A 17,628-nucleotide genomic window follows, 5' to 3' on the forward strand; every position below is an offset into this window, starting at 1 on the left:
TTTTTGAGATGGAGTCTTGCTCTGTTACCCAGGCTGGAGTGCAGTGGTGCAATCTTGGCTCACTGCAACATCCGCCTCCCAGGTTCAAGGGATTCTCCTACCTCAGCCTCCCGAGTAGCTGGGTCCATAGGTGCATGCTACCACACCCAGCTAATTTTTGTATTTCTAGTAGAGACGGGGTTTAACCATGTTGGCTAGGCTGGTCTTGAACTCCTGATCTCAAACGATCCACCCGCCTCGGCCTCGCAAAGTGCTGGGATTACAGGCATGAGCCACCACACCTGGCCAAAAGTATTCATTTTCAATAAGTGAGTTGTATTGGTGTATTAATTTTATTTCAATAAAGCTGTCACCAGAAAACAAACATGAAAAACAAACAAGCAAAAATCATGGAATCATATTTATCAAATTATTATCATATTTACCATGACATTAAAGCCAGAAACTGTGGTCTGACAACATTTGAAATGTACACGAAAATCTGGGCCCAAATTGACTTCCAAATATTGCTAATTTTCACATTAATTCAATCTCTCTCATTGATAGACTGAGACACTTCCTGAAAATACTCAGTAATGCTTTTGGAGGTTCTGGGCATTCTTCTCCTTGATGATCTTATTCTTTAATTGCCAATACACATTCCCAAATACTCATGCCATTTCTTTAAGGCGAATGGGTTCTCTCTATATTTATTGCTTTCTGTTTTTTCTCTCCATTCCTTTGGGTGCTTCCAAAACACATGTGTTTAATTATGTCTCTCAGCCATGAAATTCCCACACAAGAATTTTTTCCATGTCAGAATTCAAAGCAAAATTCAGAATTCCCTTATTTCACAATGTATACTGACTTAGAAGAGGTCAGCATCTCTTGGGACCCAAAATAGGAGGGCATTGTAGAGTACAGCACAAAGGATTCCTAATAATCTTACGAAGTATGCAAAGATGAACTGTTACTTTCCAAACATTCCTAAAGCCAGAGCTTTTACATTATCCAAAGACGTCCTTTCAATCAGCTCTAATCATAACAACATTTATTAAGCACTTACTGGCTTGAAGGCCATGGGCCTCAAGGTTTGAAATACAGTAGCAAAACCTCAGTACTACAATATAAAGGGAAACCACCTCCACATCTAGAGTCTAGTGAAAATTGTGGGTCCTCTGCAACATATATCAGCCAACAGCTTGAAGGCTTAGTTAAATATCTGTAGGTAGATATCTGATTATTAGATACCCATTTCAGAGCTCGTCTCTAGTTCTGGGTTACTGCACTGATTTCTCTCTTCTATTTCAGGATGGGGAGATGACATCACTTGGGTACAAACTTATGAAGAAGGTCTCTTTTATGCTCACAAAAGGTAACATGACTCTCAGCTCATTTTTTTCCTTTTATTTGTAGTAGACTCATAATAATTGTACATATTTATGGAATATCGAGTGATATGCTGATACATGTACACAATGTGTAGTGATCAAATCAGTGTAATTAGCATACGTATCACCTCAAACATTTCTTTTCTTTCTGGTGGGAACACTCAAAATCCTCTCTATTAGCTTTTTAAAAATATACAATAAACTATCGTTAACTGCATGTACCCTATAGTGCTATAGACTACTTGAACCTATTCCTACTATCTAGCTGTATTTTTGCGTCTATTAATCAACATCTCCTTATTTTTCCAGCTCTGAACCCTTCCCAGCTTCTAATAACCAGAGTTCTACTCTCTACTTCTATTAGTATAACTTTTTCTTAAGCTACCCTACATGAGTCAGAATTCATGGTATTTATCTTTTTAAGTCTGACTTATTTCACTTAGCACATCCTCCAGGCTCATTCCTGCTGCTGTGAATGAGAGCATTTCATTATTTTTTATGGCTAGGTAATAGTTCACTGTGAATATGTAACACTTTTTCTTTATCCATTCATTCATTTATGTACATTTAGGTTGATTCTATAAATCTTGGCTATTGTGAATAGTGATTCAATAAATATGGAGATGCAGATATCTCTTTAATATACTGATTTTTTAAATAAATACTCAGTAGTAGGAAAGCTGGACCATATGGTAGTTATATTTTTAGTTTTTTGAGAATCCTCTATATGTTTTGCATAATGGCTGTACTAATTTACATTCCTACCAACAGTGTATAAGAATTCCCTCTTCTCTGCATCCTCACCAGCATTTGTTATTTTTTGTCTTCTTGATAATATCAATTCCAACTGTGGTGGGATAATATCTCATTGTGGTTTGATCTGCCTTTCCCTGATGATTAGAGATGTTGAGAGTTTCTTCACATCCTTGGCCATTTGTGTGTCTTCTTTTGAGAAATGTCTATTCAGATCTTTTGCCCATTTTAAAATCAAATCATTTGGGGATTTTTGTTGCTGAGTTATTTGAGTTCCTTGTGTATTCTAGATACAAGGCCCTTGTCAAATGAATAGTTTGCAAATAATTTCTCCCATTCTACAGGTTATCCCCTTATTCTTTTGTTTCCTTTGCTGTTCAGATGCTTCTCAGGTGATAGACAAATAGACCATTTGTCTATTTTTGTTTTTGTTGCATTTGCTTTTGAAGTCTTACCCATACATTTTTTTGCTGGGAACAATGTCCTGAAGGGCTTCCCTTATATTTTCTTCTACGAGTTTTATAGTTTGGGGTCTTACATTCAAGTCTTTAGTTCATTTTGAATTGATTTTTGCATATGGTGAGAGATAGGAGTCTAGTTTCATTCTTCTACATATGAATATTCACGTTTTCCAGCACTATTTATTGAAGAGGGTGTCCTTTCCCCAATGCATATTCTTGGCACCTTTGTCAAAAATCAGCTGACTTTAAATATGTGGATTTATTTCTGGGTTTTCTATTCTATTCCATTGGTCTAGGTGTCTGTTTTTATGCCAATACCATGCTGTTTTGTTTACCATAGCTTTGCAGTATATTTTGAAGTCAAGTAGTATGATGCCTGCAGTTTGTTCTTTTCACTCTGTATTGCTTTGAACTATTTAGAGTCTTTTGTGGTTCTATACAAATTTTAAGATTTTTTTCTTTGTTTCTGTGAAAAATGTCATTGGAATTTTGATAGAGATTGCATTGAATCTGTAGATGTCTTCTGGTAGTATGGTCATTTTAGCAAAATTCATTCTTCCAATCTATGGCATGGGATGTCTTTCCATTTTTGGTGTTCTCTTCAATTTCTTTCATCAATGTTTTATAGTTTTTCTTGTAGGGATCGTTCACCTCCTTGGTTAATATATTCCTAGGGGTATGTGTATGTGTGTGTGTGTGAGTGCGTGTATGTGTGTGTGGTTTTTGTTTGTTTGTTGTTTTTTTGAGATGGAGTCTCACTCTGTCGCCCAGGCTGGAGTATAGTGACGCAATCTCAGCTTGCTGCAACCTCCACCTCCCAGGTTCCAGTGATTCTCCTGCCTCAACCTCCTGAGTAGCTGGGATTACAGGCACATGCCACCATGTCCAGCTAATTTTTTATTAGTAGTAGAGACAGAGTTTCACCATGTTGGCCAGGCCAGTCTTGAACTCTTAATCTCAGGTGATCCGCCCACCTCAACCTCCCAAAGTGCTGGGATTGCAGGCATTAGCCACCACGCCCGGCCTGTCTGTGGTTACTGTAAATAGCACTGCTTTCTTATTTCTTTTTTTCAGCTAGTTTGTTATTGTTGTATAGAAATGCTACTGCTTTTGCATGTTGATTTTGTATCCTCCATTCTCTGTTAATTTTAGCAGATCATATAGATACCTCATAGAAGAATCAAAATAAGGCATTTTAGTTTTCAAAAGGATGCCACAAGTATTTGCTCTGCTATTGTATGCCAGTGGGACTAATAGTTGCTGTTAGAATGCATTTTATAAACGAAAGCTCTAAATACCTGTGTATTAATGAATTTATTATTCAATCAAGCTTTTGAGTATGTTGTATAAAAAAAGTAGTATTACTTATTAGGCATTACACAGGCTTAAATAGAAAACAGGTATAGGGCAGCAGTTCTAAGCCCTGCCTGTTTGAATATCAGAGCAATTTGAGTAGCTTTTTTAAAAATCCAGATTTATAATTAATCAGTCAAGTATTCCTTGAATGCCCACTGCTATGTGCCAGACACTGTTTTAGGTTCAATGACCAAGTATGATACTGTTTTTATTCTTAAAGGCCTACTGAGTCTTTGGGAATAAAGCTGAGAAACATATTATTAAATTAATGAAATATCTAAAGAACATTCTATTGCAATACTCTTTAAAGATGAAGAAAGATTTCAAATTAACTATTGTTTCAATATTGGACAAGTGTTAGAAAAGAAAGAAGTCTACAGAAGAATCTCACTTCCAAATATCAGTGTAACAAACAAACAACATATTAGTAAGGAGCACCAGCAGAACATTGGAAAAATATACCCTGATAGGCCGGGCGCGGTGGCTCAAGCCTGTAATCCCAGCACTTTGGGAGGCCGAGACGGGCGGATCACGAGGTCAGGAGATCGAGACCATCCTGGCTAACACGGTGAAACCCCATCTCTACTAAAAAAATACAAAAAAATTAGCCGGGCGAGGTGGCGGGCGCCTGTAGTCCCAGCTACTCGGGAGGCTGAGGCAGGAGAATGGCGTAAACCCGGGAGGCAGAGCTTTCAGTGAGCTGAGATCCGGCCACAGCACTCCAGCCTGGGCGGCAGAGCGAGACTCCGTCTCAAAAAAAAAAAAAAAGAAAAATATACCCTGATAAATTAAAGTTTGGTCTGATAATGCCAGGGTGGTTTAGGATTAAGAAATGTACTAATTAAAATAATTTAATATTTATAAGGAGACAATCCATACAAGTATCTCTCATCTCCATAAATTCTGAAAATGCATTAATAGAATAAAACATCTATATTTGAATTTTTAAGACTTTGCATTTGATAAAATTAATTTCTTTAAATTAACCCTAACAAAGAAATAGCATTCCAACAGTAGCAACAACAAAAAAAATGAACACATTATGCTTACTGGGAAAACAAATAGAAGTGTCTCATTAAAGTGTGGATAAGACAAGTATATCTACAATCACAATTACTAACATTTTTATGGAGGTACTAACTAATGCAAGTATAGGAGGAAACAGTAGAAAATGTAGAAAGGAAAAGTTAAAAGCATCTTTATTTGCAAATGATAATTTATATACCTGAAAAACTTTAAAAATTTAAATGTTCAGAATAACAAAAATTCTGTTGAATTAGATGGGAATACACTGATATTTAAAAATTGACTGTATTTATATATAGAAAAACACATCCAAAAAAACTTGCAAAATACCTCATTTACAATGACAAAGAAGGAAATACTCCAGAATAAACTTGACAGAAGATGTGCAAAATCTATATGAACCTAAATACACTGAAAAGAAAAAAGAAATTTCCAAACCAATGTCAGTGCATATTATATTCTTGGATTGCAAGACTTAACATCATAAAAATGCCAATTCTCTCTATACTTAAAAAACTTTTTAAGATGATCACAATAAATTGTGATAAGATTTTCTTAAGATAATTCTAAAATTGAAATTAAAAAATAGACATGAGTAGTTAGGATAGTTAGGAACATTCTGAAAAGACAGCAATAAGGATTAGGCCTTAATCATTATTAAACATTTTACAAAGCAATAATAAACAGTGTGTTACTTGTAAATAAACAAAACATAATAAAAGTATAGAAATAAAACTTTGAATGTAAATGGATTTGGACCTCCAGTCAAAAGACATAGAGTGACTCAATAGATTAAAAAACTGATTCTCCCTGCCCCCTGGAAAAAAAAAAAAAAAACTCACAAGACCCAAATATAGGCTCAAGCGATCCTCCTGCCTCAGCCTCTCAAGTAGCTGGGACTTCAAATGTGTGCCACCATACGGGCCAATTTTTGTACTTTTGGTAGAGACAGGGTTACACCATGTTGCCCAGACTAGTCTCAAACTCTTAAGCTCAAGCAATCCTCCCACCTTGGCCTCCCAAAGTGCTGGGATTACAAGCATGAGCCACCATGCTGGGCCTTACTTCACCTTGAAGGATGCTTATTAACTGCAGTTGAAAGGATCAAAAAATATATCCTATACAAATGGAAACAAAACAAACCAAAAAAAAAGTAGCTACACTCACATCAGACAAAACAGACTTTAAGTCAAAAAATGTAAACAGAAACAAAGAAGGTCATTATACAATAACAGAGAGATTAATTTACCAAGAAGGTATAACAATTATAAATATATAGTCATCTAACATCACAGTACCTAAATACATATATCAGATATTAATAGATCTGAAAAGAGGGATAGATTACAACACAACAATAGTAAGGGACTTCAATACCCCACTGTCAACAATGAACAGATCATCCAAAAAGTCAATAAGAAAACATTGGACTTGAACTACACTTTAGACCAAATTGACCTAACAAACATATACAGAGCATTTAATCAAACAGCAAGAGAAGATACATTCTCAATAGCATAGGGATTATTTTTTAGAACAGATCACATGATAGACCGCAAAACAAGTCTAACAAATGTAAGACTGAAATTATATCAAGTATCTTTTCTGACCATCAACAGATGAATTGATAAAATATGGTATATGTACACAATAAAATACTATTTAGCCATTGGAAAGAAGGAAATTCTGAATAGCTATCCAAAGAGCCTATCTCCTTTGACGCTCACAATTCACTTAAAATTAAAGCAGTATTTAAAAATCATTCTATATACCCAGACATTAGTCTGGGCAATGATTTTTTTTTATAGGACCTCAAAAACATGGGAAACAAAAGCAAAAATAGACAAACGAGATTACATCAAACTAAAAAGCTTCTGTACAGCAAAGGAGACAATAACAGCTGAAGAAATAACCAACAGAATAGAAGACAATATGTGAAAGCCCTACATCTGAAAAGAGGCAAATATGTAAGGAACTCAACTCAATAACAACACAAAAATGGAATTTGTGTTTTAAAAATGGACAAAAGACCTAAATAGACATTTCTTAAAAGAAGACATACAGGCTGGGCGCTGTGGCTCACACCTCTAATCCCAGCACTTTGGGAGGCCAAGGCGGGCAGATCACTTGGGGTCGAGAGTCCGAGACCAGCCTGACCAACATGGAGAAACCCCATCTCTACTAAAAATTCAAAATTAGCCAGGCATGGTGGTGCATGCCTGTAATCCCAGCTACTCGGGAGGCTGAGGCAGGAAAATCACTTGAACCTAGGAGGCAGAGGTTGTGGTGAGTCGAGATCACACCGTTGCACTCCAGCCTGGGCAACAAGAGCGAAACCTCCATCTCAAAAAAAGGAGACAAACAAAGGGCCAACAGATAGATGAAAACAATACTTAACATCACTAATCATCAGGGAAATGCAAATTAACTCCACAATGAAATACCACCTCACTCCTTTTAGAAAGGCTATTATCCAAAAGATGAATAATAGCAAGTGTTGGCAAGAATGTGGAGAAAAGAGAACCCTTTTACACTGTTGGTGGGAATGTAAATTAGTACAGCCATTATGGAAAGCATAACATATGGAGATTACTCAAAAAATTAAAAATAGAACTACCATATGATCCAGTAATTCCCTGCTGGGCATATATCCAAAAGATAAAACCGGTGTGTCTAAGAGGTATCTGCACTCCCATGTTCACTGTCATTTGCAACAACATAGAAGAACCTGGAGGACGTTATGGTGAGTGAAACAAGCCAGATACAGGAACACAAATGTCACATAATCTCACATGTGTAATCTAAAAAAGTCAAACTCATAGAAACAAAGGAAAATGGTGGTTACTAGAGTCTGGGGGTGAGGATAGGGAGTTCTTGATCAAAGGACACATTATTCAGTTAAGTGAAATAAGTTTTAGAGATCTGTTGTATATTGTGGGAATAATAGTTAATAACAATATATTTTATACTTGAAAATTGCTGAGAGTAAATTTTAAATATTCTCACCACAAAAAATAAATAGATGAGGTGATGCATATGTTAAATAGCTTGATTTAACCACTGCACAATATACGTATATCAAAACAGCATGCCATACATCACAAATGTACACAACTTTTACTTGTCAAATAAATAAGTAAATCGATTATTGATCATTGACAAACTCCATAGATAAATAGATACTACAGGAAATTTTTAATACAGGAAGTGGTATTTTAAATCAGGAATAGGGGAGACAGGTGACATAATAATTAGTGTCAGAGAGAAGTTGATAGCCATCTAGGAAAAACAAATAAATTTGTATCCATATCTCACATTTATGCAGAAATAAATTAGAAAGATATAATCATGAAAATTAAATCATTAAGGTGCTAGAAGATACTACTGCAAAATTTTATTTCTTTAAATGCTTGGAATGGGGAGAGCCAAGATTATAGTGAAGCAAGAATACCTGGGATACAAAAATAAAGCCTCTAATTTTAGTCTTCTAGATGCTTCCCTGGCCTCGTGCTAGTCCTGTCTGCTAGGCTTGAGCATAACCAAAGAAAAGGAAAAGAGAAAAGAAAAAGTCTGAAAGAAATGACTAATATTTTTAATTACACAGAATTTTCTGCATAACCAAAACCTTACAGTAAACAAAGGAAAAATATTTTTTAAATGGAAAACTGCAGCACATATTAAAAGGGTGACTTTCTCTAATATACAATATACTCCATATTAATAAGAAAAAAGTCAACGAGTCAACAGAAAAAAATGAGAAAAGAATATGAAAGTTCACAGAATAGAAAAATAAGTAACTCAAATATACAAGATTGACTATTTTTTATAAGAAAGACAAACCACATTCATTTCCCTCTTTTCACCTGTTGGATTAAAAACAATTTAAACTAATAACCAGCTTTAGTGAGAATAGCAAAAACAACTACTGCCACACTACCAGAGAGAATATGAATTGGTACAGCTTCTATGGAGAGTATATATCAGAATTATAAATGCACACACTCTTTGACCCAGAAATTCTACTTCTGGAAATGTATTCGCAAACATACCCATCTATGTGCAAAATCAATTTTAAAAAAACAGCATGGTCTCTCGTTTCAGGAATCTGGCATCTTCAGGAACAGTTACCAGCTTTTTAAAGGAGGTGAATTTAGTTTAATGTACTACAGGTCCTATACTATGGATGGGAACTATTACAGCTTATAATGTCAAAAACTTTTCTTAGACCAAAGGTATCTTCAACAAAGGTAACAGACTGGATGACCCATCTTTCAATGATTTTCTAGAGTGTAGAGTCATCTCTACTATTACTGCCACATCATTAGGTGTGAATAACTGAAGTCATAGAGAAAAAATGAGCCTTCTACATCAGAAAGTAGGATTATTTCCAGCTAGAAAAATAGGAAGTCAGCCGGGCACGGTGGCTCAAGCCTGTAATCTCAGCACTTTGGGAGGCTGAGACGGGCGGATCATGAGGTCAGGAGATCGAGACCATCCTGGCTAACACAGTGAAACCCCGTCTCTACTAAAAAAAAAAAATACAAAAAACTAGCCGGGCGAGGTGGCGGGCGCCTGTAGTCCCAGCTACTCGGGAGGCTGAGGCAGGAGAATGGCGTGAACCGGAAGGCGTAGCTTGCAGTGAGCCGAGATCCGGCCACTGCACCGTCTCAAAGGAAAAAAAAAAAAAAAAAGAAAAATAGGAAGTCTATCTTCCTTAGAACAGATTTATGGTTTAGAAAATTCAAAAGACTATCTGTCAGAAAATGAATCATGGGTAGATAAATATAAACCAGAAACTTAGCATGAACTTACTGTGCATAAAAAGAAAATTGAAGAAGTTGAAACCTGGTAAAAAGCTCAAGTTTTAGAAAGGCAACCAAAACAGGATGGATCTATTTTATTAATAACAGGTCCTCCTGGATGTGGAACAACAACTACCAAAAAAATACTATCAAATAAGCATGGTATTCAAGTACAAGAGTGGATTAATCCAGTTTTACCAGACTTCCAAAAAGATGATTTCAAGGAAATGTTTCATACTGAATCAAGCTTCCGTATGTTTCCCTGTCAGTCTCAGATAGCAGTTTTCAAAGTTTCTACTAAGAGCAACAAAGTATAACAAGTTACACATGCTTACTGATCCATCTGAGAGCTGATAAGAACATAATTCTGGTTGAAGATTTACCTAACCAGTTTTATCGGGATTCTCATACTTTACATGAAGTTCTAAGGAAGTATGTGAAGGTTGATCGATGTCCTCTTACATTTATAATCTCTGACAGTCTCAGTGGTGATAATAATCAAAGTTTCTTGTTTCCCAAAGAAATTCAGGAAGAGTGTTTTATCTCAAATATTAGTTTCAACCCTGTGGCACCAACAATGATGACAAAATTTCTTAATCGAATAGTGAGTATAGCAGCTAACAAGAGTGGAGGAAAAATTACTGTCCCTGACAAAACTTCTCTAGAGTTGCTCTGTCAAGGATGTTCTGATGATATGAGAAGTGCAATAAACAGCCTCCAGATTTCTTCTTCAAAAGGGGAAAACAACTTATGGCCAAGGAAAAAAAGAATGTCTTTAAAATTGAGTGCTGTGCTGTCAAAATCAAAACGAAGAAAAAAACCTGACAGGGTTTTTGAACATCAAGAGGTCCAAGCTATTGGTGGCAAAGATGTTTCTCTGTTTCTATTCTGATCTTTGAGGAATATCCTATACCATAAAAGAGTATCTTTAACAGAATTAGACTCATCTCAGTTGCCCTCTCATTTATCAGAATATGAACGGGATACATACTTGTTGAACCTGAGGAGGTAGTAGAAATATCACACATGCCAGGAGACTTATTTAATTTATATCTTCACCAAAACTACATAGATTTCTTCATGGAAATTGATGATATTGTGAGAGCCAGTGAATTTCTAAGTTTTGCAGATATCCTCAGTGGTGACCGGAATATACACTCTTTACTCAGGAAATACAGGACAGCTATAGCTACCAGAGGTGTGATACATTCCAACAAAGCCCGAGGATATGCTCATTGCCAAGGAGGAGGATCAAGTTTTTGACCCTTGCACATAACCCAGTGGTTTCTAATAAATAAAAAGTATCGGGAAAATTGCCTGGCAGCAAAAGCACTTTTTCCTGACTTCTGCGCACCAGCTTTATGCCTCCAAACTCAGCTACTGTCATACCTTGCTCTACTAACCATTCCGATGAGAAATCAAGCTCAGATTTGTTTTATCCAAGATATTGGAAGGCTCCCTTTGAAGCAACACTTTGGAAGATTGAAAAAGCAACACTTTGGAAGATTGAAAATGGAAGTCCTGACTGACAAGAAACATGGAACGATCGACCCTGACAGTGGAGATGAAGCCCAGCTTAATGGAGGGCATTCTGCAGAGGAGTCTCTGGGTGAACCCGCTGAGGACACAGAGCCAGAAACCTGGTCTCTTCCTCTGAGTCAGAATAGTGCCAGTGAACTGCCTGCCAGCCAGCCTCAGCCCTTTTCAGCCTAAGGAGACGTGGAAGAAAACATAATAATAGAAGACGATGAGAGTGATGGGACATAGAAACCAACCTGCCAATCCGATTGCTACTTCACAGATTCATTTTTGTTTCATTCAGTGGTACTTCAGCAGAGTTAATATGCTTCTCTGATGAATTTCACAACAGTTTGTTAATTCTCCATTCTCGTAGTATTTCATCACGAGAAACTAACTATTCTGTCATCTTGAAGTAAATCGAAGATCAAGCCTTCAAATAATCTCTGAATGTTTTTCTGTAGGATCTATTAAATCTGTGAGTGGTTGAAGATCAAGCCTTCAAATAATCTCTGAATGTTTTTCTGTAGGATTTATTAAATCTGTGAGTGGTTTAAGGAGAGGTCAGTGTGTAAAAAGTGTGTTTGAACATTATGCCAAATATCAAAATGTGAAGGACTAATTCAGAATGCAAAAACATTATGGCGGGTTGTAAATATGAACTATACAAGAGTTTAGCATGCAATTATGAGTGTAAAGAAACTGTGTGCCTTAAAAAAAAAACAGCATGTTTACCAAATGTACAAATGTAAATGTTTAGGAACAATCTAAATACAAGAGATTGGAAACAATTTAAATATCCATCTTTGGGGGGACTAATAAGATAAAATATATTCATATAATAGAATATAATATAAAAGAACAGTGGCATATCTAAGATATATTATATTTTAAAAGCAAAATGTAGATACTTGTGTGCTAGTATTTTTGTTTTTTAAAATGAAATACATGCACATAAATATGAACATGCATCTGAGTATATACAATATGTATACATATTCATATAGATTTTCAGTTATATGACCTGAAAACCTCTGGGAGAAAATATAAAGAAAAGTAATACAGCATAGTTATAGAAGCCAGCAGTAGGAGGAAGAATTGTTATCTTTTTCACTTTTTTATGGTTAAAATCAAAATGACCCCCCAAAAATGTATTAACTAGGAAACTCCCACTTACATTGTCTGTACATTCTACAATGTGCAAGAATGAAAGGATATGAAAATAGTCAAATATTAACAGCTTTTTTATAAAACCTTTTTTAAAAACTAAATTTAAAAATCTTTAACTTTCCTGAAATCTTATACTAAGTGTTCATTGGAAATGAATACATTGTTCATAATATCTCTTTATCTCTGGATACACAATTGATTTTCTCTAACTGCACTATAGAGTACATAAGAATTACCTAATAACCTTGTTAAACTACAGATGCCTGACATCACCCCTCACCCCAAAGATTCTGATTTGAGTGGGTCTGGGATGAAGCCTTTGGTTTTTTGTTTGTTTGTGTGAGACAGAGTCTCGCTCTGTCAGCTAGGCTGGAGTGCAGTGGTGCCATCTCGGCTCACTGTAACCTCACCTCCTGGGTTCAAGTGATTCTCATGTCTCAGTCTCCAGAGCAGCTGGGACTACAGGCTCATGCCACCATGACCAGCAAATTTTGGAATGGAGCGTTTGCTAATTTTGGAATGGAGCCTTTGAATTTAAGTTCCTAATAAGCTACCTAGTGACACTGATACTGTCAGTTCTGAGGCCACAAATAGAGTAACACTGCTATTGACTACAGTGCTATGATTTGTAAATCTGAGTTACTACTGTAAGTCTTATTGAAACTAATAAAACTTCAAATCTAACTCCACTGTATGTTTTGACTCAATGTTAATCATTTGACTTAATTCCATACTTTCTTTGTTTAGTAAGAAGCCATTAATGGTTATTCATCACCTGGAAGATTGTCAATACTGCCAAGGTAATTTTAGCCCCTGAGCTCTTATTATAATACATAATATTTCCAATATAAAATAGGAAAAGTGACCTGGTAATAATAGCTAAGAAGGCACTCAGCAAATCTCATTAAACAAAAATTGGACAACTGCCAGAGTACCATCATTTTACTGAAGTGCTTAAAGACCACAATGATTGTTACCAATCTACTGAACATTTCTATTATATCCCCTTGGAAATTAGATATTCCTCTTCTTCCCATGAAAAGAAAGGGGTGAGCTGAGAGGGTGGAGAAACACTGAAAGAAAAAAGTTGTTGTCTTAACCAATGAGTCAATGAGTTACATAAAATTATAAAACCAGTGTCTTCACTGTGATTATCCTTTGATGTCTCCTTGAACGGACTGTTGCTCATTGCTTTCCAATGAGGGACAAAGTGGCAATAGGCCAATGAACTATTAATATTTATACCTCAGTTATATATGCAAACAAATGCTAAATATTAGCTTTATTTTGCCATGCTACATTAAAGTTCTCTTGATCCTTAAAACTAACTGACAATTTTGTTTTCCCCTATAGCACTAAAACAAGTATTTGCCCAAAATGAAGAAATACAAGAAATGGCTCAGAATAAGTTCATCATGCTAAACCTTATGGTACATAAACTTTATGATGTTTTCTTAATATTATAAGTTTCATGGAAAATTTGAATCCCTTTTTTTCTTTTTCTTTTTTTTTTTTTTTTTTTTTTTTTAGACGGAGTCTCGTTCTGTCACCCAGGCTGTAGAGCAGTGGCGCGATCTGGGTTCACAGCAACTTCAGCCTCCCTGGCTCAAGTTATTCTCCTGTCTCAGCCTCCCGAGTAGCTGGGACTACAGGCACCTGCCACCATGCCCAGCTAATTTTTATATTTTTAGGAAAGATGGGGTTTCACCTTGTTGGTTAGGCTGGTCTCAAACTCCTGACCTCAGGTGATCCACCCGCCTCAGTCTCCCAAAATGCTGGGATTACAGGCATGAGACACCACACCCAGCCTTTTTTTCTATTTTTAAAGCACAAAGAGCTAAATGTTGGTTAATAGAGGAAGTTATGTGGAATTATAAAAGGCCAAAATAGAATTTACTGACAGTCTACTTCACACAAAATCATCTTGAAACTATGAAAAACAAACGAATCCAATAACATTCTTTTTTTTTTCTTCTGCTAGCATGAAACCACTGATAAGAATTTATCACCTGATGGGCAATATGTGCCTAGAATCATGTTTGTAGGTATGTATGTGATCTCATTTCATCAGATCTACAAAATTAGTAGAAGTCAGCATTCTTGCTTTTATTTTTAAATGCTGGTTCAAGTACTATTCTTTTTAAAGAGAAGTCATTTCTAATCCAATCAATATCAGCTCTTGTCAGTTCTACAACCAAAATCCACTATCTCTGCAATTTGAAAATTTTAAATATTTTTTCAAAGCATGTATGCTATTAAATCTATATCCCAATGTACTTTCAATATAGAGCCCCAGACTAGATTGACTTAGATCTATGACACACTAAAAGGAGAATTCAGGTTAATTCATCATGAACTGACATGTATGAAAACTAATTTTGCTTATAAATTTGCTTGACATTTGTTTTAGATTAAGAAACAAAAATGATTTTAACAATGTTTTATGGATGTAGCCAGAGGCCATTATCCTAAGCAAATTAACACAGAAACAGAAAACCAAATAGTGCATGTTCACACGTATAAATAGGAGCTAAACACTGGTTACACGCGGACATAAAGAGGGGAACAATAGACAACAGGAACTCCAAAACAAGGGAAGGAGGGAGGGGGCCAAAGTGTGAAAAACTAACTCTTGGGTACTATGTTCAATATTTGGGTATTGGGTTCATTTGAAGCCCAGACTTCAGCATCACACAATATATCTATGTAGCAAACTTGCACACATAACCCCCAAATATAAAATAATAATAATAAAATTTCTCCAAGAGTGGAAAAAAAGAACATGCTAAATTATACTTTAGTGACTCGGTTTTTTTCTTGACAGACCCTTCTTTAACAGTCAGAGCTGATATAACTGGAAGATATTCTAACAGATTGTACACATATGAGCCTCAGGATTTACCCCTATGTAAGTATTCACAAACGATCTGAAACAGTGGTCATAGCTGACCCTGACTGTTAGTTAAGGGACAAGGATGCCCTACATCAGAGCTTCTCCACAAACAGTGCTGTCTACACACCAGAATCACTGAGGCTAGTGGTGGTGTTTAAAATGCCAACTTCTGGCTCCCACCAAAATCAGAATTTTGGGGGTAGCTCAGAATCTATTTTAACAGGGATGCCTAAGGGCTTTTATGATTACTAAATTCTGAGATCACTAAAAAGAATATAGTACACATTAAAATGACAGAAACTGAGATAGTCCATTCTCCTAGTATCAAAGATCTCATGTGATTTCCTCAAATGATAGTAAAATCATTTCATCTTTCTTTAATGCCTATAAGCAAGGAGGTACAGTCTTACTTAGGACTTTAATCCTCTCTCTCTTTTTTTTTTTTTTTCGTAGAGACAGGGGCTTGGTATGTTTCCCAGGCTGTTCTCAAACTCCTGGCCTCAAGTGATCCTGCCACCTCAGCCTCCCAAAATGCTGGGATTACAAGCATTACCTACCATGCCTGGCCAAATCTATTTTTTACAACATTCATTGTCAACCACATTTAGTAAGACAACTGTGCCTGTAAGATCTAGCAATACTAATACAAAATGATCCATTAAAAAATAAAAGAGGTATTCCTCAAAACTCCTCTAATGAAATTATTCAACATAAAGTTGACCAACCAGTTCTCAATGGTCTAATCCCTAAATTTACATGTACACTTTTAGCATATTCCTTAATGTCACAGATGAATTCTCAAGTTTTCAAAGCTATTGGGTCAATTTCAGGTTCTAGAGTTAATAGATCATAGCATTTGTACTTTCATTTGTTAATAGCATAATATATATTAACTCTTATTTCAGTGATAGAAAACATGAAGAAAGCATTAAGACTTATTCAATCAGAGTTATAAGGGATGATGGAAAAATGCCTTCACTTCGAAGAAGTCAAATTGAATGAAGAAAACCTCTGGCACATTGACAAATATTAAATGTGCAAGTATATAGATTTTGTAATATTACTGTTTAGTTTTTTAATGTGTTTGCAATAGTCTTATTAAAATGAATGTTTTTTAAATCTGAGACTGACAATATAGTTTTATTTCTGCTTCATCAGTAGCAAAGAAAGCCTGCCAGGAGTTATAGTGGAGACAGGAGGACCTAAATAAGAGGTACCTATACGGTTTGTCTCTATTTCTTCACCTCTCCTTCACTCCATCAACTAATCTAATTTTATTTTTAATTTTCTAATTTTTTTTTTTTTTTTGGTAGAGATGCAGTCTCACTATGTTGCCCAGGCTGGTGTCGAACTGGGCTTAAGCAATCCTCCAACCTTGACCTGCCAGAGTGCTGAGATTATAGGCCTGAGCCTGGTCCAACCACCAACTAATTATAGGCCTGAGCCTGGTCCAACCACCAACTAATCTAATTTTAATTCTGTCTCCTCCACTGTACCATACCTGCCAACCCAGGTCATAAATGATCTCCATGTTACCAAATAAAGTAGATGAATCTCTGCCCACTTGTGATTTTAACTTTTAGCTACATATTTCAGCATTAACCACTTACTTCTTATCTTACTTTACACTAAGACAGACATTTAAAACCTAATTATATTTTTAAAATTCAACTACATTTATTTATTTATTTGAGACAAAGTTTTGCTCTGTTGCCCAGGCTCGAGTGCAGTGGTGCAGTCTTGGCTCACTGCAACCTCTGTGCCCCCGCCACCACCCGTTCAAGCAATTCTCCTGCCTCAACCTCCCAAGTAGCTGGGATTACAGGTGTGTACCACCACATCTGGCTAATTTTTGTATTTTTAATAGAGATGGGGTTTCACCATGTTGGCCAGGCTGGTTTGAAACTCCTGACCTCAGGTGATCCACCTGCTTCAGCCTCCCAAAGTGTTGGGGTGACAGGCCTAAGCCACTGCATCCAGCTACATGTTTTTCTTAATTAGTGGGTAGATACTTTAAAACTTCTAATAATTTTAAGAAAAGTGTAACTACTTCAGGAAAATTGAAGAATTCTCCAATTAACTAGTAGGGAAGGATTATATTTATTCTGAAATGATCAAATATCCAATCATCAACTCAGTTCTCCACAGGAAGCCTCCAGAGAGTTAATACCATGTCTTCTATTTATTTAAATAACAACAACAAGAAAAAAAATCTGCTAATAGAAATCCCCAAATCAGCTGGGAGTAATTATCAGAAGGTAGAAAATATTTTAGAGGCT

The 17,628-nt window shown here is 36.0% G+C and overlaps 1 protein-coding gene and 1 pseudogene across 1 annotated transcript in view; both read left to right on the top strand.

Annotated features, from left to right (window-relative positions):
* The window catches only part of AGR3 (anterior gradient 3), a 22,850-nt gene extending 6,371 nt beyond the window's left edge, over positions 1-16,479 (top strand). Inside the window, exons 3-8 of the mRNA XM_011961731.1 lie at positions 1,291-1,354; positions 13,204-13,256; positions 13,810-13,886; positions 14,438-14,501; positions 15,281-15,364; positions 16,255-16,479. Coding sequence (XP_011817121.1) covers positions 1,291-1,354; positions 13,204-13,256; positions 13,810-13,886; positions 14,438-14,501; positions 15,281-15,364; positions 16,255-16,304 — 392 coding nt within the window. The 3' untranslated portion in view covers positions 16,305-16,479. The remainder of the gene's footprint in view (positions 1-1,290; positions 1,355-13,203; positions 13,257-13,809; positions 13,887-14,437; positions 14,502-15,280; positions 15,365-16,254) is intronic.
* On the top strand, positions 9,172-11,535 carry LOC105525935 (annotated as a pseudogene).
* Positions 16,480-17,628: the final 1,149 nt, after the last annotated feature.

This window comes from Colobus angolensis, unplaced genomic scaffold (genome assembly GCF_000951035.1).
Source record: "Colobus angolensis palliatus isolate OR3802 unplaced genomic scaffold, Cang.pa_1.0 Scaffold568, whole genome shotgun sequence".
Classification (NCBI taxonomy): Eukaryota; Metazoa; Chordata; class Mammalia; order Primates; family Cercopithecidae; genus Colobus; species Colobus angolensis.